The sequence below is a fragment of the Xenopus tropicalis genome, chromosome 9 (genome assembly GCF_000004195.4).
Source record: "Xenopus tropicalis strain Nigerian chromosome 9, UCB_Xtro_10.0, whole genome shotgun sequence".
In the NCBI taxonomy this organism is placed as follows: Eukaryota; Metazoa; Chordata; class Amphibia; order Anura; family Pipidae; genus Xenopus; species Xenopus tropicalis.
Genome location: NC_030685.2, coordinates 54,029,123 through 54,052,916, shown reverse-complemented (window position 1 = coordinate 54,052,916; position 23,794 = coordinate 54,029,123). Strand labels below are relative to the sequence as shown.

At 39.3% G+C, this 23,794-nt stretch overlaps 2 protein-coding genes across 7 annotated transcripts in view; one reads left to right on the top strand and one right to left on the bottom strand.

The window, feature by feature from the left end:
- The window catches only part of c9orf64 (chromosome 9 open reading frame 64), a 22,584-nt gene extending 18,211 nt beyond the window's left edge, over positions 1–4,373 (bottom strand). The window contains exons 1-2 of one of the 5 annotated variants that reach the window (XM_018097137.2): positions 4,192–4,373; positions 709–980 (exon numbers count right to left, since the gene is read on the bottom strand). In XM_018097137.2, coding sequence (XP_017952626.2) covers positions 709–753 — 45 coding nt within the window. In that variant the 5' untranslated portion in view covers positions 754–980; positions 4,192–4,373. The remainder of the gene's footprint in view (positions 1–708; positions 981–4,191) is intronic. The other 4 variants (XM_018097138.2, XM_031892709.1, XM_018097139.2 and 1 more) reach the window with 4 other exon arrangements.
- orc2 (origin recognition complex subunit 2) lies at positions 4,149–23,794 on the top strand. 2 transcript variants are annotated; one of them, XM_012970573.3, is made up of 17 exons: positions 4,149–4,173; positions 8,512–8,612; positions 9,978–10,124; positions 10,202–10,288; positions 11,466–11,552; positions 11,662–11,690; positions 13,366–13,423; positions 14,936–15,087; positions 15,425–15,523; positions 16,161–16,270; positions 17,884–18,016; positions 20,031–20,127; positions 20,787–20,933; positions 21,609–21,780; positions 21,863–21,924; positions 22,345–22,463; positions 23,409–23,794. In XM_012970573.3, exons 2-17 carry the CDS (start codon positions 8,522–8,524, stop codon positions 23,493–23,495), a joined length of 1,677 nt encoding a protein of 558 aa, XP_012826027.1. In that variant the 5' UTR covers positions 4,149–4,173; positions 8,512–8,521; the 3' UTR covers positions 23,496–23,794. The 2 variants fall into 2 exon arrangements, with proteins under 2 accessions (XP_012826027.1, NP_001072806.1); NM_001079338.1 differs by lacking the exon at positions 4,149–4,173 and adding an exon at positions 4,518–4,534.

The following is a 23,794-nucleotide window of genomic DNA, read 5'->3' as shown; positions in this document are numbered from 1 at the left end:
ATAATTTATATAAATAAGCTGCTATGTAGCCATGGAGGCAGTCATTCAAAGGAGAAAAGGCACAGGCACATAGCAGATAACAGATAAAACACTATTGTACTCTACAAAACTTATCTGTTATCTGCAATGTAACCTGTGCCTTTTCTCCTTTTTTCCAGCTTGAATGGCTGCCCCCGTGGCTACACAGCAGCTTATTATATAAATTATAGTAGTGTTACTGTAGCAAACACACCAGTTTTACCAGTGCAGGGCAACAGTGCATTATATTTTTATTACTTTAAAGCTCTTTAATTTTTTAGAGTTACTGTTCCTTTAATAAATGTAGTGCCATTACATGATACAACAGGAACTTCCTACTGGACACCACTGGAGACTTGCAATTATAGACAAAACACACCATTCAGCTCTATACACAAAGATATCTAAGTTTATATCGGCCACTGAATAGGTAGATTGGTGTAATAAAGTACCACTAAAATGTTTGTTTAGGAACAAAAAACTAAAAGTTTTAGGGACCTTCTGCCCCCTTTGGCAGTGGTACAACACAAATCTCTAACTCCATCCAAATGCACAGATTAAAAACCCATCACTCTGCTCTATGTCAGCTGGTTGGCAATATTCCACTAACAAAACATCTGATCACAAAAGCAGTTATGAACACTCCTGTCTAAATGTTTTTATTACAACACTTTATATAAAGAATCTCACCTGGGAACTGTCAGTATATCCAGAATGAAAGGGTGCAAGAGTCATGTGGTAATTCACATCTGCAAGTAGTGTCGATTGGCTGCAGATTCCTGCACTAGGAAGTCTTGATCTGGCTTCTACAGTGCTTAATGGCTGAGATGGTAGAGTTTGTTAGCAGGTTGCCGAGGCACTGGATACTCTTTCTACCCTATATTTTCTGCTGTCTGGTTAGAGTTTAAAATGTCTGTGCACCATTCTAATGTTAAGTTTCTTCAGGCCGACAGCCCAAATAACTGGAAAAGAAAGAAGTGAAGTGGAGCTGAAGCTATCAATATACTACTATGCACTGGCCAACATGGCGCTTCAGTGGATGAAATTTTCTCTGAAACCTTTAAACAGCCCACTAAAATTAATATGCACAGGAACTATGTTTGCGAGTACTGTAATAAAAAAATAGTACTTGTATTTGGTTGGATCTGGTATTTATTTCCTATTTGATGTAAACTTGATTTTAAATTCCATATTTCATGTGTGGTTGGATATCGGATTTAATATTAAACAATTTAGAATGTCCATGCTCCTTCTTTTGATTCCCGAATTCACCTGTGACAGGTCTTCAGTTCATTACAAAGGCTCTTTCTGTTGTCTGAATATTATTCATAATCAACCACAAGAAGGCAGTGTATATAAACATTTTACAACATATTCTACAGCCCTGTACAATCATGATCACATTATTATCCACTGTACTGTATACAGGCCCATTCTGAGCAGGGATGTCTCCTAGAGGTGAGTGAATAGAAGAGATGCAAAGTGATGAAGGGGATTGGAAGTAAAATGGTGTATAAGAACAGCGCCATCTCAGGGCTTAGAGCCACTCTGAAGCAGCCAAGTCGATGCCTCCCTCTTTGCTTTGTTTTTTTCACATCAGAGTGGGTCGAGAGGGGGCACATCACAAGTGTTGAGAGATCTCTGCACTAGAAGAGATGTAATTCCAATTTAAAATACAGGCAAGCTGCAGTTTTCCTTTCTTGGCCTTAATGGTTTTCCGGAATTAACACTGTTTTGACGCAGTCCCCTGGGAAATGTAAAATCAGAGGTTCTACTGTGTGCATATCTTGCCCAATTCCACCTGTTTCTAAGAAATTTTGCAACACTTATGTGGCTTTTTACACATGAATTGTATAATGAAGAGAACATGTAGGAAGGGGAGGCAGGGTGGTCAGGCTGGGTAATGTCTGAATATGTTTTATAAATTGGGACCAAGGACTTGGAATGAATGACAAAATGCCAGCATATTGATGGCACAGCAGAACAGAACAAGAGGTACGACCGGCGAGGGAAATAGTCTCTAGCAGAGTTCTGTATAGGGTAACTGCCACATCATGAGTGTACCATAACATATGTGTTTCATTTAGCCTTATGTATTTATTCTCAATACATACAGGTGCCCTGTGACTGGTTGTTTTGAAATGTTGCCATCTGTCTTCCAATGCACACACAGGGTAGTTTTTGGCCCAAAAAGTGTTCTTTATCTGTGTGAAATCTGCTCCATTGCGCACAGAAGGATGTGTTTCTATTCCTATCCTGTGATCATGATCGGAGAAAACACAATGTGTTCCATTAGCTTCTAGTAATTCTGGGTATTTTGACTGCCCAATGACAGATTAGAACCAGTTTTATCAGGCACTTGTACATTTCTGGAATAGGAGCCCACACTACAAACGGACTACACTGCGAAATGCACCTATGAAAATAAGCTCATACATTCTAACATTTTGCACAAGTAGTACAGTTTTCTAACTGTTGAAATGTAATTGCCGATTGGTTGCCCTGGGCAACATCACCGATAATGCTCCACTATACACAGCATGATAAATATAACCCCAACTGTAACAAAATGGCAACTGCTCAACTTCCAGAAATAAACAAATATTTTTATTTTTACACAGACATACCTAATTTCACAGACTGAAAGGAATAGTTATTAAACTATAACCTATATAAACTATATTTTAGGAGTGCCCTTTTTTTGGCATTATTTATTTATTTTATTTAGTATGGAGACTTTCAGGTAGTCTCCTACAGACAGCACCCAGAATCTCTAAACTTACTATTAGTGTGCCATCATAATGCTTGTTTATTGTGGTTTTTGTCAGGCTGAGAGAACCCACTCCTTTCCCCAGCTCAGTTTGTCTGCACTGAAAAGTACAGATTCTGCCTGATTGTAGGTACAAAGAGCAGATGTCATCCAGAAAATCAGGCATTTTTGGTCTGTTCTCCGCGCCACTCCATGTACCTGCACTCAGGCGGAAGCTGTACGTTCCACTGCAGCTACATGGAGCTGCGTAAGGTAGCGGATCTGCTTCTCTCAGCCTTAAGAATAAAGGCAGGCTGAGAGAAGAGGAGGCTTCATGTGCCCAGGCCCTTAGACCCCAGGCCTTTATATATGATGATGCCCCAGAGATGGTCTCTGGTGTCCTGGCAAGCACTAATGTGTAACAAAGTAGTATAAGAACTTTAAAGTTGCGATTTTTACTGCACAATGGCGTTTTCAGGAACAGCACAGAGGATCGCTGGGGCATCAAGAAATTAGGGTGGCACAGCGTTCTAGAAATAATAACTCAGGGCAGTGTACTTTTCCATAGACAGAAATGGAATACTTTATCCATAAAGCTCTGAATTACAGGAAGACCGTCTTCCATAAACTCCAAACATAAAATGATGGTTTAAGAAATACTTCATTTTTCTCTGTGATAATAAAACAGTATCTTTTTGGTTCAGGTAATTAATCTTTTTTGGAGGCAAAACAATCCAACTGGGTTTTTTTAATGTAAAACATTTTTTATTATCATAACAGGAAACCCCCAGGTTCCAAGCATTCTGGATAACAGGTCCCATACCTATATGCCCCATGTGGCATCAGCCTAAGGTGGCCTCTGCCCTCAATCTTAGCAGTGACACAAGTGCAATATTGTTGGCTCAGTATGTTGTAGGAAGTCACACAACTCATACTCAAAGGAGTAAGGACTTGCACACATGCTTTTATTTCTATTAAGGATGAATATACCATATTTTAACAGAGTGTCTTACTCCATCATTGTATAATGATATTCTAGCCAATGTCCTATTTACAATGGCTACTTTGTACCAAGTTTTTAGGTTCCACCTTGTAATGGAATATACCGATGAGAGAAAATCCCCATAAACTGAATGCTGCTGCCAGGGTTCAGCAAAGCTCCTTGCATGCCAGACTGGTCTAGTGTTAAATGCTATTCATACATGTTCAGCACAAGCCCTGTGCATTGCACTAATGTTGGAAAAAGGGGTACGTTGTTCCTTTAAACTCGCAGTTCTTATTGTGTTCTTGTGCCCCGCCTCTATTAGCAACCTAAAGGGATTGTATTGGGAAAAATAGACTGGTACAAGCGGGAGCCTGTGGAGTGTGGTGCATGACTCTGTGGTCTATAGCTAACTTTTCTACAGGTAAGAAAGCCCACTTACCGACTATAAATGAAACAGGAAATTGCGCAGAGAGTGTGTCCGTGATATCCCCCGGGCAGCTCAGCTACTGGGTGCGCAAGAAAAAGGAAGGGAAGCCGTCACGGCAGCGTCATTGGGAATAACACGCGTGAGGCAGTGGGAGCGTCACTACAGCATCACTGGGGGCAGAGAAAGGGACAGGGCTTTGTATTATGGGCGTGGCTTTGTATTATGGGGCGGGGTTTTGTATTATGGGGCGGGATCCACTGTGCCTCTACTTTCTGAATAGGAAAGCACCAATGACAGCGTTTGTACCAAATGTGAAAGGAAACCACTACTTGGTGAAAGTTTAGGGGAGCAGTAGGTATGTATTTCCCGCCTTCGGACAATTCGCCTGTCGGGGTCTCCGTGCCCTGTTTGAGCGTTATTAAATGTTGTTTTAAAGCAGACTTTCAGAGTTGCTGCTGCAGTTTTCCCTGCAAGTTGCTCATGTTGCTGAGGCACAGGGCCCGTGGATGTGCCAGTATCAGTAATACTATCCCAATGCTGCTATTCACAAGGAGCTTGCTTGCCTGAGAGGTCTGACTATGATTTATTGGAGGCAGGCATGACAAACCTGGCAAGTCATTGCTTATTCGCAGGGATAGACACCTGTAGGGGTGGTTTGCTTTTCGTATATTATGTGTATTGTTCTCAGCAACTTTTTATTCTTTATAGTTTTTGATCAATTTAATTGACCTCTCATTGCACTTAAGCTGGCAATACGCTGTAACACTTGTTTGGCTTAATAGGGGTATTATACCAGGCTAGTTGGATAATTAGAGCATGGGTTACATTCAACCCCCTTTCCCAGGAATGGGCCTCCGCTATTTGGGAGCTATATCAGGGGCTTTATGGTGTTGCTGAACTACAACCCACACTGTGTTGTGCAATATAATGAGTGACTGGACGCCAGGAGCTCTTGCAGTTAACTGAATAATGGTTTATTGAACAAGGCACATATAGAATAGTGCAACAGGGTATATACTCACAGTCACAGCAGTATAGAACTTGGTCACAGAGAACATAGCAGAAGTGACACTCAAGGTAACAGTATAGCCCACTTGGAGGTTATGCAGAGTATTAGCTGTATGCCAGGAATGGATGCCCTTTACTGGAACGGATCCCCTCCAGCCAACTATGGTTCAGGGTAAGGAACTGCCTGAATCCTGCGTCTTAACTGTGGTCCCTACAGCAAGGCATACAAAGCCTGGGTTGGACTAAACCCTTACAGTCTCCTTTGATGGGGCCAGTGCTGCCCTTACTAAATAAGCTATCTATGCTCACCACTCCTAGAGGGTGCTATTACATATGACTGACTGTGCTGGCTTTATCTCATTCACGGGGCCCTGTCCCCGACTTACAAATCAGCAGTTCTCTTTACTGGGGCCTAATTGCCTCAGGCTCAATGACATGCAGCCTCAGGACAACATCAGCCAAAGAGGAAGACACTCCCTTGTGCCAGACACTATATAGTCTGCACAAGGGGAGTGGTCAACCTGGGCTAAACCTATAGGGGGTAGCCTAATACTGTAATCTGAGTGTAGAGGGCTCTGCCCTATTACAACACAGATAACATAAAGGTAGGGGATAACACCATAGGGAACTTAACCCTATGGGTCCCTACAACGCGTTCAGATTTTAGTCTTCCCACAAACTTTTGGATATCAGTCGTACATATAAATGCGACAGTCTAAAACTAACATTCACTCTGAAATTGTAGTATAAAGCCCTAAAAATACAAGTCGGAGGATATTCTGAATATGAAATAGTTGGCAGACGCCAGTGGTACGAAAGTGACTTCCATTGTAGGTCCCCCAAGGATACCATCCAATACACAATACATGCACAGATTTTATGGTTATCCGACTAATTTTCTTACCTGGCCAATCGACTAAATGAACGATTGCCATGGTACAAAAATTATTGGGATGATAATTCTCAGGCCACACACGCTCCGAAAATCAGACAAAGCTAGGTTTCGTACAATTTTATTGCTACATTTAGAAGCCTATATCTTGTTACAGAATTGGAGTTACACAAAAATTCTATCATATTTTGAAAGCTTAGGTTGTCCTGAAAAAATGATGTATTGTTTTCCTGGGTAGACTAAAAGCCCCCCTAAGGAAAGGCCCCCTAAAGTGAAACAGTGCAATACTGGCAATAAAAGTTCTGCTTTGAACAAAACGGCTGGCAGTGAAAGGGTTAATAGTAGTCCAGATTGTTTACAAGTGTTTCCAGGTAATTGCAAAATTCATTGGTATGTCTTCTACAAGCATGTTGTAGGGCTGCACTTATTCCAAGAGCAGCTGGAACTGGATACACGAAGCCGGCCACTGCTCCTGTATAAACTATAGCTGCATGTTGCAGCTCCCATTATTTCCTAACTACAGGCAGGAGTCATTTAGTATCTCTACTGACTGCATGTTGCAGGGCTGCACTGATTGCATGCAATCCACATTTTTAGCTGGATTTTCTAGACATGTCCCTGAATTTTCAAGTGATCTGGTAACCCAAAAAAAGACCATTATCACCCTGGCTAATGTTAGATGTGTTTCTAAACTCAGGTAATGTCATGGCTACGGGATGTCTTGCTGCTTGTAGTTTATCAATAATGAGGAAAGATAAAAATATAGCTGTTTTTCAGAAAAGCTGGCAATCCTAGCCCCTACACATGTTTGTATCTGCAAGCAAATGGGGCACAATTAGAAGGCAGTCTGACTGATGATCCCTTTGATAGCTTAGTGGTAGAGTAGACTGTGACGGTTAATGGCAAGCTGAAGAACTGGTTCGAATGGTGATCGGCCTCCCCCCCCCCCCCCCCATGCCACCCTGGCCCTTAAAAAGGATACTTGATGCAAATCTTATTATTAGGAAGAAAAGCTAAAAATAGAGGAAGCCTGGCATTTTTTTTTCCTGAAAAGGTGGCAAATCAAGCCCTTACACATGTGTTTGTATCCGTATTTGCCTGCTGGTGGGATTTTTATCTTTGAGGTAAAAGCTGATCTGTGTATCTCCATGGGTCTGTATCCAAGGGCATGGTGAATGTGGATGTAATTTTCTATGTTGCCACATGTTGAAACACATAAACTCTACCGCACGGCAAACACAAATGCCCATGTGTATGAGTGCTTAGGGCACACTCAGGAAGGTGATTTGCGCTCTACATTCAGGGTTGCCACTGACATCACTTTCCCCTGGCTCTGGTTAGTTGTGTATCCACTCTTGCTCCTCCAGTGGCTAAAGAACCTAGCATCACCTTAGAAATATTATGCTAGGTTCCCTTTTTGCAGAAAAGTGAAGGTTCAGCAATGAAAAGCTGGCATCCCGTGTGACCCAAGTGTCATTACTGAAGGAGAAAAAAAAAGCTAAGGCAAGACATGTTTGTGCCCGGAGCAGAAGGTTTGAAACATGGAGTGAAATTTAGCAACATTGCCTGCCTACATGATAAAGCTCTGTAGACAAAATCCTGCAGTTTTTCCTAATCTATTTGCAGAGCTCTTGCTGAGGAAGAGGACTTAATACCTGCCCTTGTCCTTTAACATGGTATTTGCTGAACAGCGCAAAGCTATGATTCCAATTGGATCAGTACCTTTACAGCCCAGATGAAATGGTTTAGGCAGTCATTAGGGCCAATGATTGGTCCTGGTTACATGACAGCCAGGTTATAGAAAAACATTTTATAGAACATGGTTTTTGCTCCCGAAGCTCATGTTAGCCAGGCCCAAGTACAGTACTATTCTATATAGATGTTTGAGCAAAAGTATTATATAAATTGGTATACTTGTCTGTATTATTCAAATTTCTTTGGAAGAGATTGTAAAGTGGCAAAAGAGACTGAACTACCATGGTTCATTCAAAGTTGCAAGTGAAGGTGTACAGGAGAGGTTATGTTGTACTTATAATTACAAATACAGGTATGGGTTCTGTTATCCGGAATATTTGGAACCTAGTTTTTTTTTATTATATAAGGGATCTTTCTGTAATTTGAATCTCTATACTTGCTAAAAATCATTATAAAACACAATAGGATTATTTTGCTACTATTATGGATTTGTGCAGTTTAGTTACCTTCAAGTACAAGGTATGGAATTATTATTACAGAAAAAAAGAAATAATTTTTTTTTTAAAAAATTGATGGCGTCCTGTAATTTTTGAAGGCCATCTTTCTTTTGAAAACGAAGCCCTGACTATAAAAAAGAATCTTGTAAAAAGTTTGTAGGATTTAAGGTGAAGAATTTATCAGAATTGTGCTTAGTATTTGCCATATCAATTATATAATAATTTATCTCTGCCCTACAGAAAGTCAAACATGAGCCATGAATCTCACAATGGCACAATGCAGTTCAAGGTACAGTTTACTCCTGATGAAGATGTCTTGGAACACATCACTGATAAACAAGGTGGGAAACTGAGGTGTCATTGTATATTGTTTATAACTATAACTAGGGATGCACCGAATCCTGGATTTGGTTCAGGATTCGGGCCGTATCCAGCTTTTTTTTTAAGGATTTGGTTTCGGCCGAATCCATGGTCCTGGCCGAACTAATATAGATATAATATAAATTAACATATGCTAATTAGCATTCGGAAGGGTTAAATGGGGGGGTTTACCCTTCCCCATCCTAATTAGCATATGTTAATTAGGATTCGGCAGAATCCGTCAGGGTGGGTTCAGGGGTTTGGCCAAACCCAAAAAAGTGGGTTCGGTGCATCCCTATTTATAACAATATCGCTATTTTAATTTTATTAGAATCTGTTAATTCAGCAGCAAGGTATATACCTTGCTGCTATATTAACAGATTCTAATATCAGATTCTAATAAAATTAGAATTATTTATTAAAAGCACCAATAACATCCACATTTGAGTGAAGCTGTTTTATTGTTTACCTTAACTGGGTCATTTTTCTTTTGGGCATAATATGATAGTGTTGCTAATTGATGTCTGTGGAAAGTGTCTCTTTTTCAGGTAAGTAAGTAAAGGTGCCCATACACCTTTTAAGATCCGCTCACTTGGCGACATCGCCTACAGGTGGGCGATATCGGGAGAATCCAGGCATAGGCATAAGTCGGTCCGGAGACCGCATCAACGAGCCAATGCGGTCCCCGATCTGACTAGATTTTCTAACCTGCCTGATCGAGATCTGGCTGATTTCAGGCCAGATATCGGTCGGGCAGGCCCGTCGGTAGTCCCCATACATGGGCCGATTAGCTGGCGAATTGGTCTAAGGGACCGATATCGGCAGCTAGAATCAGTCCGTGTATGGGGACCTTTAGTAAGGGTCAGAGTACATTCTACTTTGTACTGACTTGTCACTTCTATTACTTTTATTACTAGTCTAGTTTTGGCCAAATGGAATGTATTAAAGGAGAAGGAAAGGCATACTGGCATTTTTACTGCTACTGGTCTCAGTAGCTTCCGTGGTGCAACTCTAGCTGCTGGTAGCTCAGATTACATAGAGTTGAGAGGGGTAACAAATTCTGGTGGGGGGGGGAGCAGTAGAAGGGAGAAAGGAGCAAACTGAGTAGACTCGTGCCCATGCCCTGAAGAATTTTGAGAGAAGGAAGTCTGACACTGAAGAATATGTGTACACAAAAGAAGAAAATAAATCCTCTGTTTCTGTGAGTGCTTATGGCTTTGTTCTTTACGATAAAGCTTCCTTCATTTTTGCCTTTCCTTCTCCTTTATAATGCCTACCGCTGTTATCGCAAAGTGAACTTTTAACGCAATCTGGCATTTTCTAATGCATGTGTTAATATTTTTCAGGGAGTAAGACACAGAATAACGCTGCAGCACAACGAATTGTTGCTGTAAAGAACATAATTAAGAATGTTGATTTACACGTAGACGAGGTGACTTCAGAATCTTGGAGGGAACAGAATTACGTAGATGTTTTAGGAGTGGATAAAGAAGGTACTTCTAAGTAACTGATCTGGTTTTCCCCTTGTTTAGAAATCTGAACTGATGTTCATGGTATGTTTCACTCATAGATACTTTGAATAATGGACCTGGCACAGGTGGAGGGGATGTGTATTCTTTCTACACCATCAAACGCTCTAACAAAATGGCACAGCTTGGTAAGCTCTAATGTACATTTTTAATAGCTACTTGTTCTGGTGTGTGGTACAGTTTCTTGGTAGTACGTGCCCCCATAAAATAAAACTGTTATAAAAAGTATGAAATGCACCTTACTTGACAAGAAGTCTATGTTGCCATAGATCGAACGCATAAAAAATCTACCACACAGCAAACACAAATTCCTATGTGTATGAGCACTTTGTGCACACTCAGGTAGGTGATTTGCTCTCTACTTGGCCTTTAGTGGATCCTGCTGCTTTTTAATGTGCTGTTATGGACAGTGGATATAGGGCTGCCACTAATGATGAGCAAAAGTAACGTGTTTTGCTTGGCTGAAAAATGTATTGATATCTGGGTATTTTTTCACTGTGTTTTTTCTAATGGCTGTTTTTCTGTGCATTTAATTTTCATTAAAATGTAAATATCTTCAGAGTGGAAAAGTTAAAAAGAAACAAGTCATTTACTTAGCAAAAGGAATAACAATATGCTAAGTTCTACAAATGGCAGATGTAGTAGTTGTGTGGAGACAGAGGTTTAGAACAATAAACTTAAATATACCTCTTGGTTTCATAGAGAATTTCTATCAAAGAGTGAAGTTAGAGCTCACAGTTTCACTCAATCAATTTCACTGGAGTGAAATGCCACCACTCTCCAGAGACCCTTTTTTTTACCTGATATCTAGGAATGGACAGTTTTCACATTATTGGGTTTATAATTTGCAGCTTGCTACTGCCACACCAGACTGATTCTCAGCCTGTGGATAAAGCTCTGAACGGGCTACCTCTGTTGTACCACCGTCTACACCTTTTTAAAAGAACTGTATGCTCATGTCATAATAAATACGAATTGTGGTGTTTTCACACAAAATTCTTTGGGCATGCCACAATTTGTTGTGTGCACTGGCCTCAAAATGTGTGTGCACTCACACAAATGCACAGCTTTTTGGTGTAAGGTTTGTTATCCAGTCATGTGAAAGAATGACCATGCTTTTCCAGGGCACTGTATGTAAGAAAATGTGCATATTAACAGCATGGACACTGGACTAAGTTTACAAACCCTATCAACAACTCGCTGGTTTAGCTGGATTAGTTTTTATTTGAAAAAAAAAACAAACTGTAAGCTGTTTCCTCTTATAAGACTTTTGGTGGAATACCTTTTAATTTTTTTCCCTTACAGCTACTGAAATGGCCAGAACTCCAGCAAAGACAGTAAGCTTCTCTGTATCAGACAGTTCAGAAGAAACAGTCAGCCCTCCTGCTAACAGTAAGAGTATAAGAGTAGGGTGTCAGCATATCAGAATTGGCTTGCATTGCATACATCATATTGTTTTATATCTCTAATTTTATTTTTCTGAACATCTTTTTATGTTTAGAACATACTGCAAACAAAACTCCCTCTAAGGTGAGTAAAAACTTCAAGTCAAATATTTGTAATTCAAACTGTTGTTGTGTTCCCAATCAACATCTGTCTCAGGTGTGTAAAGGTAGCCATACACCGTTAAATCCACTTGTTTCTCAAGGTCGCCAAACCTGCACTTCTGGGCCCCATGTCAGCCCCATATGTACTAGGCAGATTCCTGCAGAAACCCATCAGACAAGGACCATATTAATGAGCCAAAGTACTCCTCTTCTGACTAGATTCTTCAAACCTGCCAGATGAATATCTGGCAAATAATCTGACAGATATCAGTTGAGCAGGATTGTTGGTGGGCACCCCATACACAGGCAGATAAGATGCATACTTGATCTGAAGGTGCTAAATCAGCAGCTTAAATCTTCCCGTGTGGGGCAACTTTAAAGGGTGGGCGATATCGGGAGAATCCAGGATTATTTCGATCATTTGGCCCTGGGGTTAGATTTTCTACCGTCGGTAGTGCCCATACATGGGCCGATTAGCTGCCGAATTGGTCTAAGGGACCAATATCGGCAGCTAGAATCGGCCCGTGTATGGGGACCTTAAGGGTGGAGACACACGGAGCTACTTGTCACAGCTTTAAAGGAGAAGGAAAGGCTAGTAAAGAGTTAATCTCAAAATGCAGGCATACCTTCAGTTGTCTCAATAGTGCCCTTAAGTCTCCCCATATTTCAATAGTTCAGATGATCAGAAGCCAAACAGGAAGAAAAAACGCTGAGCTGGGTAGAGAAGATTCCCATAATGCAACGCTCCTGCACAGACACTGCGACCAGTTCTTCAGTTAGCACATGCGCACACAGCAGGAGCGCTCCCCCTAGCATCTGGTTGCCATGGCGACGCAGTATAGGACACGGCAATCAGGATCGGTGAGCTGTGAGGGGGTAGCGGCGCGCAGCGGGCGGCAACCGGTGAGCGGGGGGGGGCGGGCCGAGTCAGTTGGGGACTGTGCAGTTGGTGTGTGGGGGGGGTGCGCGGAGCGGAGCGGGGATCTGAGGGGGGGGCTGAGAGTTGGTGTGTGAGCCGGAGTTGTGAGCATGAGCAGTAGAGACGGTGAGGGAAAAAGAATGGGCATCCCTTGTTAAAGATGGCGACGCCATTCACTAAAACAAGTATGTAGTTTGTAGTTAGTGTATCTCTGTAAATCTTTGATTAAGCGAGCCAGGAATATAGCGTTTTTACACAGCAATAGTAGTACTATTTAATTGTGTGCTTAATAGAGTTTGACTTTTCTTGTCCTTTAAGAATAGACAGTGCTGATCATTTACTGATAATTGTCTCTATGTGTGTTTTAGAAGAGGCAATTCTCAGTATTGTCTTTGGCAGGATATTTTCTGGCATTTAGTAGCCATGAAAAGTAGCTGCTACTAAGTAGCTCCATGTGTCTTCACCCCATTTGTGTGTAGGTGCTGGATTTCCCATTAAGTAAACACAAAGGGTGGTTCAGTATGAATCTCCAAGCACTGTAGCAATCAAAGCACCTACGTGCAGTTAAAATTTCTTGTCTTTTGCCACAGCTAGTCTAGTCCATTGTAAAAGTTAGCCATCTTCAAGGTCACTTTAGACATCCGTTATCTATGACATGCTACATTTTTAGCTAACCTCGCCTGCGACTTCTTGCTTCTTTAGATTTTAAACATACCAATAAAAACTTATTATTTTATAGGGGCGGAAAAATGAATTCATATCCACAACACCTCACAGGCTAAGGAAGCGGCTGTCAGGTACCATATTTTGTATAAGTGACATGTTCCTATTTGTTTACAATGGCATAACTGGAAGAATAAACCATTCATGATTGCAGCATCACATAAGTGCATTGCTTCTTGGAAAAATGCTAAAAAAAACCTGCATAGGCTTACATGGTAGTTGTGCTACCCCTGCCAGTGCAATTGTGGCAAGATAAGGTAACGGCAGAAGGAGTGTTTTGCCATCCATGTAAACTCCATGTAATCTTTCAGCAGTAACATGAATGGCCAGATCAGAGCAACCATTTTGGGTTGCTGAAATCTTTTACCCACTTATATTTTGGGTGTGCATTTTGCTAATTCATAACCTAAATCTTATTTAATGGAAATCTGCTATGATGGCCTCTCCATCTGAGCTTTCCATAGCTCGTTCATTTCAAGAAAATGGTGGCCGTACAGATTTGCTTGTTTTGCCAAACGATCAAACCTTTCCCCCGATACTCCCCTTTGGTGGGTAATTTAATGCAATGGTTTGGCCTAAGGGGAATACGAAAAGTTGGAGTGAGAACTGCATCAATGAGCTGATATGGTCCTCTATCCAAAAGAAAAATTAAGCCGCCTGATTTTTGACCTGATATCAGTTGGGGACACCTGTCGGAGGGCCACATACACAGGCAGATAAGCTGCCAAATCGGTCTAAGGGACTAGAATCAGCAGCTTAAATCTGCCAGTTAATGGCCACCTAAAGGGGAATGCTCATTTAATCTTGATTTTTCCAGCCAACAAGCAGCCCTTTTTAATACTCTTCACTGTACCATTCCTCAATGCATGTGATTCATGTGCCTCGTGTGTACTTGTGTGACATGACTAATAAAGTCATCCAGTGTCTGACTCTTCTAAGCATGTCCTTGAGCTGGCAGTTAACCTTGCTTAGGCCAGAAGTCAGGTATCCACTGTGTCATTCTGATGTGGAATCAAAGACTCTATATAGCCCCCAGAATAACATACCTGTCTACTGTACATGCCTGATTGATTTCCGTTGTAGTAGAGGCTGCAAGCATGCACAGTAGACACCTCTTTCACTGTCTACACAAAAAAAAACCTAAAAATCTGCTTTCTTGGGCTAAACTACAGATACTAATTATTTCCCTAATATTTAAAATCTGCCTTTCTCAAATTTCTAGCTGGATTACCACATGACGGTAATGTCCTGCATGTAGCCCCTATATATTCAGCAACCTTTCCCATGCAAGGGTACACATCAGAAAGCTGCTCTGGTTTTCAGAGAATGGTCAAAATTCTTCAAGCTTCTGTCCTGTGTCATCTACAATTCTAATTCTTTAATACCAGTATGTATAAATATTCTTTATGTCTTCTACAGTTCAGTATGTATAAAGACCATATTCTATCCACTATTTTTAAAACTATTATGAAGTAATTATGGATATATTAAAATATGAATTTGCTTCAGTCTTACTATATAACCCCTTTAAAATAACTTCTCAGATATACTTGATGTTAATTTTTATGAAATTGTATGTCTTTCAGCCCCCAATCAGCAGTCTGATAGTGAAAGTGATTACTCTGCCTCCAACTCTGATGAGGAGCTGGAAGACAAGTCTTCTGCAGCTAAAACACCAAGCAAAGTTTCCCAGACTCCCAGCAAGACACCAACAAAGAAAGGAAAGAAAACACCTGCCGTAAGCCTGTTTAAAGTGTTCCAGTAGCACATATGGTGTTTCTCCAGTTTTGCCCTTATTCATTTTCCTACTATTCCAATTTGTCAGGTTTCATATAATGGTGGGTTTTGTTAGCCAGCCTATTGGTAAATTTTTGTTTCATAATTCCATGCCAATAGTTCACTCTGAGTCATCAAAATGGTAGTGTATAGTTTATTATTGATATATTAGAAAAATAAAATGCAGCTATAGAAAGATATATTTCTGCTTTATTGCCTTTTTGAGACTTGTGAAATAATTGCTGCTTTAAGTATTGTGTGGAATGCTTGATGTTTGACTCCCTTTCTGCCATTTACAGAGCAACCTAGTAGAAGAATACTTTGAGGCACACAGCAGTTCAAAGGTTCTCACATCAGACAGAACTTTGCAGAGGCTTCAGACACCAAAATTAGACCAGGTTTGTGGAGAAATATATAAAAGTGAGGCTCAGATTTATAAGAAGTAGTAATTAGCTACAGGCCCTGTAGCTCTCAGTAGGGACACATTCTTGCACATAAAACCTAATTTTGGCAGTGACCACAGTACAAATTTCAGATTTTAATTGTGTAGGGCTGTTTAAATGGAAGCAAAGCAGAGGCAATACCTTTTTTGAGACTTTAGTCCTCCTTTACAAGAACCTCTAGCCTGCATTCCTATTTGAGATCTGTTTGAGAGAATGTGGCTTAACAGCTGATAGCAGGGGGTTTTGGGACTGCTATTAACTGGAGGGACTCTAAAGTAAAAAAAAATGCAGTAATTGGCCACACTTAAAATACAAGTCCGCTCCACCCACCCATTTCTGTACTTGCAGCAAGTTTACATTCCTATGGGCTTCTGACAGGGCCTCTCCCTATTTGCTTCACTTGATTGCCAGTATATGCATCCTCTGCCACCACCAAAGTTCTGTTGGCAGCAGAACAATCCTGCTTACGTCTAGATTCTGACATCTAGTGTTTCAAATTCAGCTTGAAATTGTTGGTGTTTATATCATAGTTTTTCTGTAATATGTTATAACTTTGTAGTCTTTGTTTGAAGCTCTATCTCTGTATCCACAGGAAACCCTTCGGAAGCTTCTTGATCAAACTCCTTTAGCATTTGCTGGTGAACTGTGCAGAATGAGTGTGCAGCATGAGGCTCTGTTCTACAAATGGATGCTGCAGCTGCAGTACGTGGTTTATTGGTTGTGATTGCTTTATTCAGAAGACATTACATTTTAAATATTTACTTTTGTCTGCAGCAACAATAATCAATGGTCTCTTGCAGTCTGTGCAAAAAATTATTTTTAGTGAAAGAGAGTATGGTTACTGCAAGTGATGCTTCTATCCGTGCTTTTGATCAAAGCATTTTCAAGATTAAGCACATCTTTGTAACTTCTAGAACAGTGTTTATGTTTTAGAAAAAAATGGTGATGAATTTTCATGGTTGGCTATATTATCCTTTTTAAATATTGTTTCTCTCATCATTTTTAAATTCCTAAATTAGTAATCCAAGTCAGTGTTTATATTTTAATACAAAAAAACTTAAAGAAAAACTAAAGCCTAACAAGAAGTAGGCTAGAAATGTACATTATGTTCTGGACTTCTTTCTGTACTAGCCCAAGGCAACCACAGCCCTTTTAGAAGTGATATGTGCCTCCAAAGATGCCCAAGTAGCTTCCCCATTTTCTGTTCTGCCGATTCCCTGTACATGCTCCATGCTGCTGTCACGTACGTGAGCTTATGGATCAACTCGCAATATAATATATAGGATTTATATCTTATATATTATATTGCGAGTCGATCTATAAGCTCACGTACGTGACAGCAGCACAGAGACATTTATGTGTCACAATATAAGGCTGATTAGTAATTACTACAGATATTTACTACATGGCTCAGAAGCCAGTATAATTAGCATCAGAATAATCAGAACAATGAGCCCTGCAGCATCAGCTTATACTATAGGCCAAACTCATTTTCTGCCTGCTAATTTGCTATGACCCCAAGCTTAGCTTTCAAACAGCTGCTCAGGGCACACTGAGCGTGTCGCAGACACTTTCCAAGATGGTGACCCCATGTAAAAAGTTTGAAGTCCTGGATCATTGCTGCTATTAAGATACTAAAACTTTAGGCTTGTGCAATAAGTTCAGTTTATAAAATATAGCATATTTTTTATGCTTTCTGCATAAGATTTATTTAAAATGATCACTGTTATCTGACTTATCAACAAAATTATAGTTTTATTTCTACCCCCTCTCCCTTTTAATCACAAAAGAACGTATTGCAGCTCATCTGTTTATTAATGCCAATAAAGTTTTTGTTTTTTTTTTTAATGGCATTTTTAGCCATATTCATTTTTAGGGTTTAGTTCTCCTTTAAAGAACGAGGAAAGGCCTTATTCACTGAGGGGTGCCAGAATGTTAGGCACCCTCTCCTCAGCAAATAGAATTGGTTTGTTTCTGGGGTTGGTGCTCCTTTTAGGAAGGAAACTGCACTAAAAGTTCAGTCGCAGCACCATGGCAAAATCTTACCTTCTTTTACTAGATCTCACTTAGATGTAGGCTAAGATTTAGCTTTGCACATGCATGGTAAAGCAAAGTCCTGTGGGACAGCTGGGAAAGAAAGGTTTCCTGGGCTGCTAAAGCTTTTTTTAAAAGAAGCATCTGCCTGTGGAACAAACAATTCTGTTACCGTGGTCTAACATTTTGTCTACCCGCTTTTCCTTTAATTTAGTCCTGCTTTCCTTCCATGTGATTTGTCTGTGTATTGTTAATATAATATAATATTTTTTTTTATATAGCTTGGGGTTCAATATTATCCTCTTTGGCCTTGGCTCCAAACAAAACTTGATTGAGAAGTTTCGTACATCTCTGCTTCAGGATTCCCTTAATATCGTTGTTAATGGATTTTTCCCTAGTATTACAGTGAAATCTGTAAGTGGGCATTTTAATAAATGCATTCTTGTTGATTACACTAAATCATATTATTCGCACAAGTCATTTGTCTAGTCACAGGTGTTCCAATGTACAGTTTGACTATTGAGGAGTTACTGTACTGAGGGACTTGCTATAAATATGTATTATTAGTAATAATTATCACAATTTAGGCTGACAGGGGAAATTAAAAATTTGAAAGTCAATTCAGACAAATCACTCATCGAGCATCAGACTGAGTCTTTAAGAGCATGGCAGGAAACCTTACATGGCCCAAAGAAAGAAAATAGGAAGAAGGAACAAGAGTATGGCATGAGAGTTAAAATTACTTGATAGGAGAATTAGAGGCTTAGACACATGTGATATATATATAGTGGGTTTTATATAGTGAATTTGGGTGTTTATACTGTATAGACAGATTTATTTGTTTTAAAATAGATTTTTTATTCATTTAAAATGAGTCATTGTTCATTGAAAATGGAACATGCCCTTAGAGATGAGGATTTTACAGATGAATTGGTATAAGAATTTACAGAATGTATATTGTACATATACAAGGTGTTTACAGTCAGTAGTAAAAAATAAATTAAACAGTACTAAAATAAAATAAACATTTATATGCCATATCTGAGTTTGTATCTAGCCAAGGGACACAGACTTTTTCATATTTCTCTGGACTTTTTCTCTGGAATTGAATACATGAGGTGATTATAGTTGTCTTGTTTAGTGAAATAGATTGTCTACAAAGACATGCAGGCAAACCTCTGGTGGCCAATATGCCACTGCCTCTTCAGTAAGCATTCATTTGTGAGCAACTCCAAGTCATCTGGAGATCTGGGGTCTTTGTCTTTGAGATTTAATTTTTTACTACTATGGTGCAGTTGGCCAGCTAAGAAATATTAGTTTACACGAAGAAACACTAAGGGGCTGATTTACTAACCCACGAATCCGACCCGAATTGGAAAAGTTCCGACTTGGAAACGAACATTTTGCGACTTTTTCGTATTTTTTGCAATTTTTTCGGCGTCTTTACGAATTTTTCGTTACCAATACGATTTTTGCGTAAAAACGCGAGTTTTTCGTAGCCATTACGAAAGTTGCGTGAAATCGCCCGATTTTTCCGTAGCGTTAAAACTTACACGAAAAGTTGCGCCTTTTTCGTAGCGTTAAAACTTAAAAGGTGAGAAGTTTCGCTTAAGTTTTAACGCTACGAAAAAAACGCAACTTTTTGCGCAAGTTTTAACGCTACGCTATACCCATAAAGATTGTTGTGTGTTTTTGGTTTTTTAAGTGAATGGGCATGGTTTACCTAAGCCATTCTCTGATGTCCGACCAGAGAAAAGCACAGGTTTATAGTGTACTGGTTTTTTTATTTTTCTTCTATAATAAAGCAAACAGTGCACCGTATCTTTATTGTTTGTTTGAAACCATTGTGCATCACATGCAATAAAAAGGTTTGCAGAGGAGATCACACGGTTTACGCATTACTAAAGGTCCCCATACACGGTAAGATCGCCAAGCGAGCGGAAGTTAAAAAAAAAAATAATAAGATTATGTAGGCGGCAATGGGGCAGTCGGTTCGGGGACCGCATCAACGAGCCGATGCGGTCCCCGATCCGACTGGATTTTCTAACCTGGCAGATCGATATCTGCCCAATTTCAGGCCATTAATCGGTCGGCCAGCCCGCTCGTTTTCTGGGGGCCTTTAGCCACAGGCTACTTCTTCAGATCCCTTCTAAAGAAGTATCCTAAAGGCCCCCATACACGGGCCGATAGAAGCTGCCGATATCGGTCCCTTGGACCCGTAGGTGGGGATATCGGGGGAAGATCCGCTCGCTTGGTGATCTCGCCAAGCGAGCAGATCTTACCGTGTATGGGGACCTTAAGGCTGCGATCCTTAGATCCCCTCCTTTTACGTGTTGCACATGGTACTATGGCTGGTAAGTCTTCCCAATAAATTGTTTAGAGTTTGTTTTATTTTTCTGCATGAATTCTTCCTCTTCCATCTTTTCAGATTCTAAACTCCATCACAGAGGAAGCATTAGGTCATCCTGGAACATTTCGGAGCCCTTTAGATCAAATGGACTTTATTTTACAGAGATTTAAAGAAGGTAATAAGAAGTTGTTTCAGTGTAATGTAGTTATAATGTCAGCATGGTATTCTCTGGCACATATGTCAAAACATAACACACATACTCCTGAACTTACAATATATATATACAGAATCATTACTGGTCAGAAATAGATGACATGTTTTGTTTAAGTCTAGGAAGAATTGTCCCTGGTAAGGTGCGGCAACTCCCTCTTCTTAATATGCCTCAGGTGGCAAAACGTGACCAGTTACCAGAGACAGTAAGGACTGTCCTGTTAACAGGGGTGGCAAAAAGTTGTCTCTAGTAACTTTTAGAGACTAATTTCTGTTTTTTAAATGGGAAACTCTGCTCTGCGACTTCAGAGATCATAATAGCATCTTAACAGAAAAGGGGCAATAATTTGCATTAATAGCATTGGTTTATTATTTGTTTACCTTATATGGGCAATAAGTAGGTGCAAAATAGGTGAACAGAAATATTTGCGCAAGTTTTGTTAGCTTAGCCAGGCTCCAAAGCAAAAATGTTTGATATATTGTATAAAAGTTTTGTATAGGAATAAATGACTTTTCAAAGCAAATGAACCAGTTTTGTTTCAAATGACATTATATTTCAAATAGATTATATTTCTCTAATTTACAGTAGTTCCAGAAGTGATAACTTTTTACTTTTTTTCACAGATCCCTCACTAGAACTTTATCTTCTTATTCATAACCTGGACAGCCAGATGTTACGAGGGGAAAAATGTCAGCAGGTCCTTGGTCAATTGGCTTCTATTCCTAACTTTCACCTTCTTGCTTCTGTAGACCACATAAATGCTCCTCTTAGTAAGTGTTAGACTTTAAATATATTAAACTTTTTACATAAAGTCATACCTTACTGTTCAGCCAGAATTACCTAAAGTGAACATAAACTTTAAATATAGACAGGCTAGAGTATCAGTACAGGTCTATTAAAAATGCTTGGGACCAATGGTATTCCGGAGAAGGGGTCTTTCCATAATTTGGATCTTCATACCTTTAAGTCTAAGAAATCAAACAGTAATTAAACCCAATAGGATTATATTACATCCAGTAAGGATTAATTATATCTTAGTTGAGATAAAAAACAAAGCACTGTTTTATTTTTACAGATAAAAAGGAAATCAATTTTAAAAATCTGAATTATTTGATTAAAATGGAGTCTATGGGACACGGGCTTCCTGTAATTCGCAGCTTTCTGGATATCGTGTTTCCGGATAACTAAACCCAAAACTGTATCCGTATTCTAAACTCCTAAAGAAATTAAATTTTTCACTATGCAAAAATATGATTTTGATTGGAGGACCCGATTTTAAAGTGGTTTTTCACGTATAAGATAACTTTTAGTATGTTTATAGAATTATGTTATAGTTCTCAGCAAGATTTCCACTTAGAACAATTAAAATTTGTTTCAAAATAGTACTCTGTACAACATACTAAAAGTTAATTTCAAGGTAACAGCCCCTTTGATTTTTTTTTCAGTGTGGGATCAGTCAAAGCAAAGTTTATATAATTGGCTGTGGTATGAAACAACCACTTTCAACTCGTATGTAGAAGAGACATCATATGAGAATTCACTTCTTGTAAAACGGTCTGGAGCATTAGCCCTGAGTTCTCTCACTCATGTACTCCGCAGCTTGACTCCCAATGCCAGGTATGTGTAAACACTATAAGCATGCAGTTTGGAATGTACATGCTTATATTTAGTGACTTAAACCGATAATCTTGTTCTCCAGGGGTATTTTCCGGCTATTGGCAGAGTATCAGTTGGCCAACAAGGACAACCCTTCATATACAGGTATTTTATTATTAGTATTTGAAGAAATCTTTATCTCAAACATCTTTTAAGTTGAGGGTATTTGGCACACTGTTACATTTTGTACAATTTGGCACTAAAACTGGGTACATGCAAACATTGACCATTTTCTCCCAATCTCCAGGGAAAAGGAATATATTTTTAAATCCCAAATGGGTCAATTTACAAACACTGAATCTTATCTGGCACTCTCCTACCCAGCGTGCAAGTATATGCAGAGAGCCTCCTGCAAAGATGACACACCTTGTGTCATTGGCAAACACAGATACATTACTTACATTTCCCTCCCCTTGTCATTAATAAACAAATTTGAATGAAGCAGAAAATGTTTTTAAAAAATCTTCATATAAGTGTATAAGTTGCTAAACTTTCTCTAAAATGTGTTATTTTGCATTTGTGTAGGTCTTTCATTTCAGGATTTTTATCAACAATGTCGAGAAGCATTCCTTGTCAACAGTGACCTAACACTAAGGGCTCAGCTTACAGAATTCCGAGACCACAAACTCATCAGGACAAAAAAAGTATGTCTTTTTTTTTTCCTCATCAAATTGATTAAGAAATCTAGCAGTTATACAATATATTATCCACTAAATATTTATCAGTAGTTTTCTGATACCATTTTATCACTTGCTCTATGCTACCAGCTCAGCTTGGAAAGCACAGGCATCTAATAATCCTGTTCTACAAAATAACATTTTGTCTATAAGTATAGCAAACACAAGTATTACCTATCTGTATTACATAAATACAATATTATATGAAATGTGCCCAGCGTTGGTAAATATGACTATGTATAGAAATGATTATAAGGTTACAGGTTCGGGTATTAACATATATCTTATCTTTGCTAGATGTGGAATGTGTGCCTATAAATACCAGTACAGTTACAGTACTTAAAGGCGTTGTTCACTTTTAAATGAACTATAAGTATGATGTAGTGTGTAGTGAGTGCTATTCTTTGACAGTTTGCAACTGGTCTTTTTTTTATTTCCAGTTTTTGAATTATTTCGTTTTTTTTTTTGTTCAGCAGCTATTTGATTGCTACGGTCTAATTTAATCCAGCAACCAGGCAGTAGTTTGAAAGAGAGTCAGGAATATGAAGGGAGAATGACCTAAACAGAAAGATAGGTAATAAAGTAATGATAAAATTGTAGCCTCACAAAACAGTTGTTGTACTTGAACTTTATGATGCTTGGGTTGCTTTTCCAACCCCTGCTGTAGGTGAACCACCCCTTTAACTTGCTGGTATGTAATATTTATGAGCTGCACTTGGAGTTCTAGCAGTGATTACATTTTGTGTTAGCATTGTTTCATAATGTTAACTCCTTAACCATTTTCTTGTGGATGAGTAGGACACATGAGTAGAACAGCTTATTGGCTGCTGCTTACATTTGCCAAGTCAGTCTTCATATAATACACTTCTGCTTTGCTCTTGTTATTCATGTATCATTATTGTCGATCCCCAGGGTGTGGATGGAGTGGAGTATTTACTCATTCCTTTAGACTTGGGAACCTTGACAGATTTCTTGGAGATGGAAGACAAAGACACTTGATCATTATCTGCCTGTCGTCTGAATGACTGAACATAAATATTTCTGTGAAAACAAAGTTTTAAAGGGATCCAAGGTGAAAATAAGTGATTGTGGATAAGCACCCCTTGAGCCATATGTTGAAAAGAGAGACTATTTGGAATACAATATTCTATTAGAGAGTTGGTTGTATTACTTATACTTGATTTGATATTGACCCAGCAGCTGAAGATTCTATCTCTTGGCTGTGTAAGTAAAACCTTTTTATAAGACTAGTAACTTAATGAAGTCCAATAAATAAGTTAAACATTTTCAACTATTAA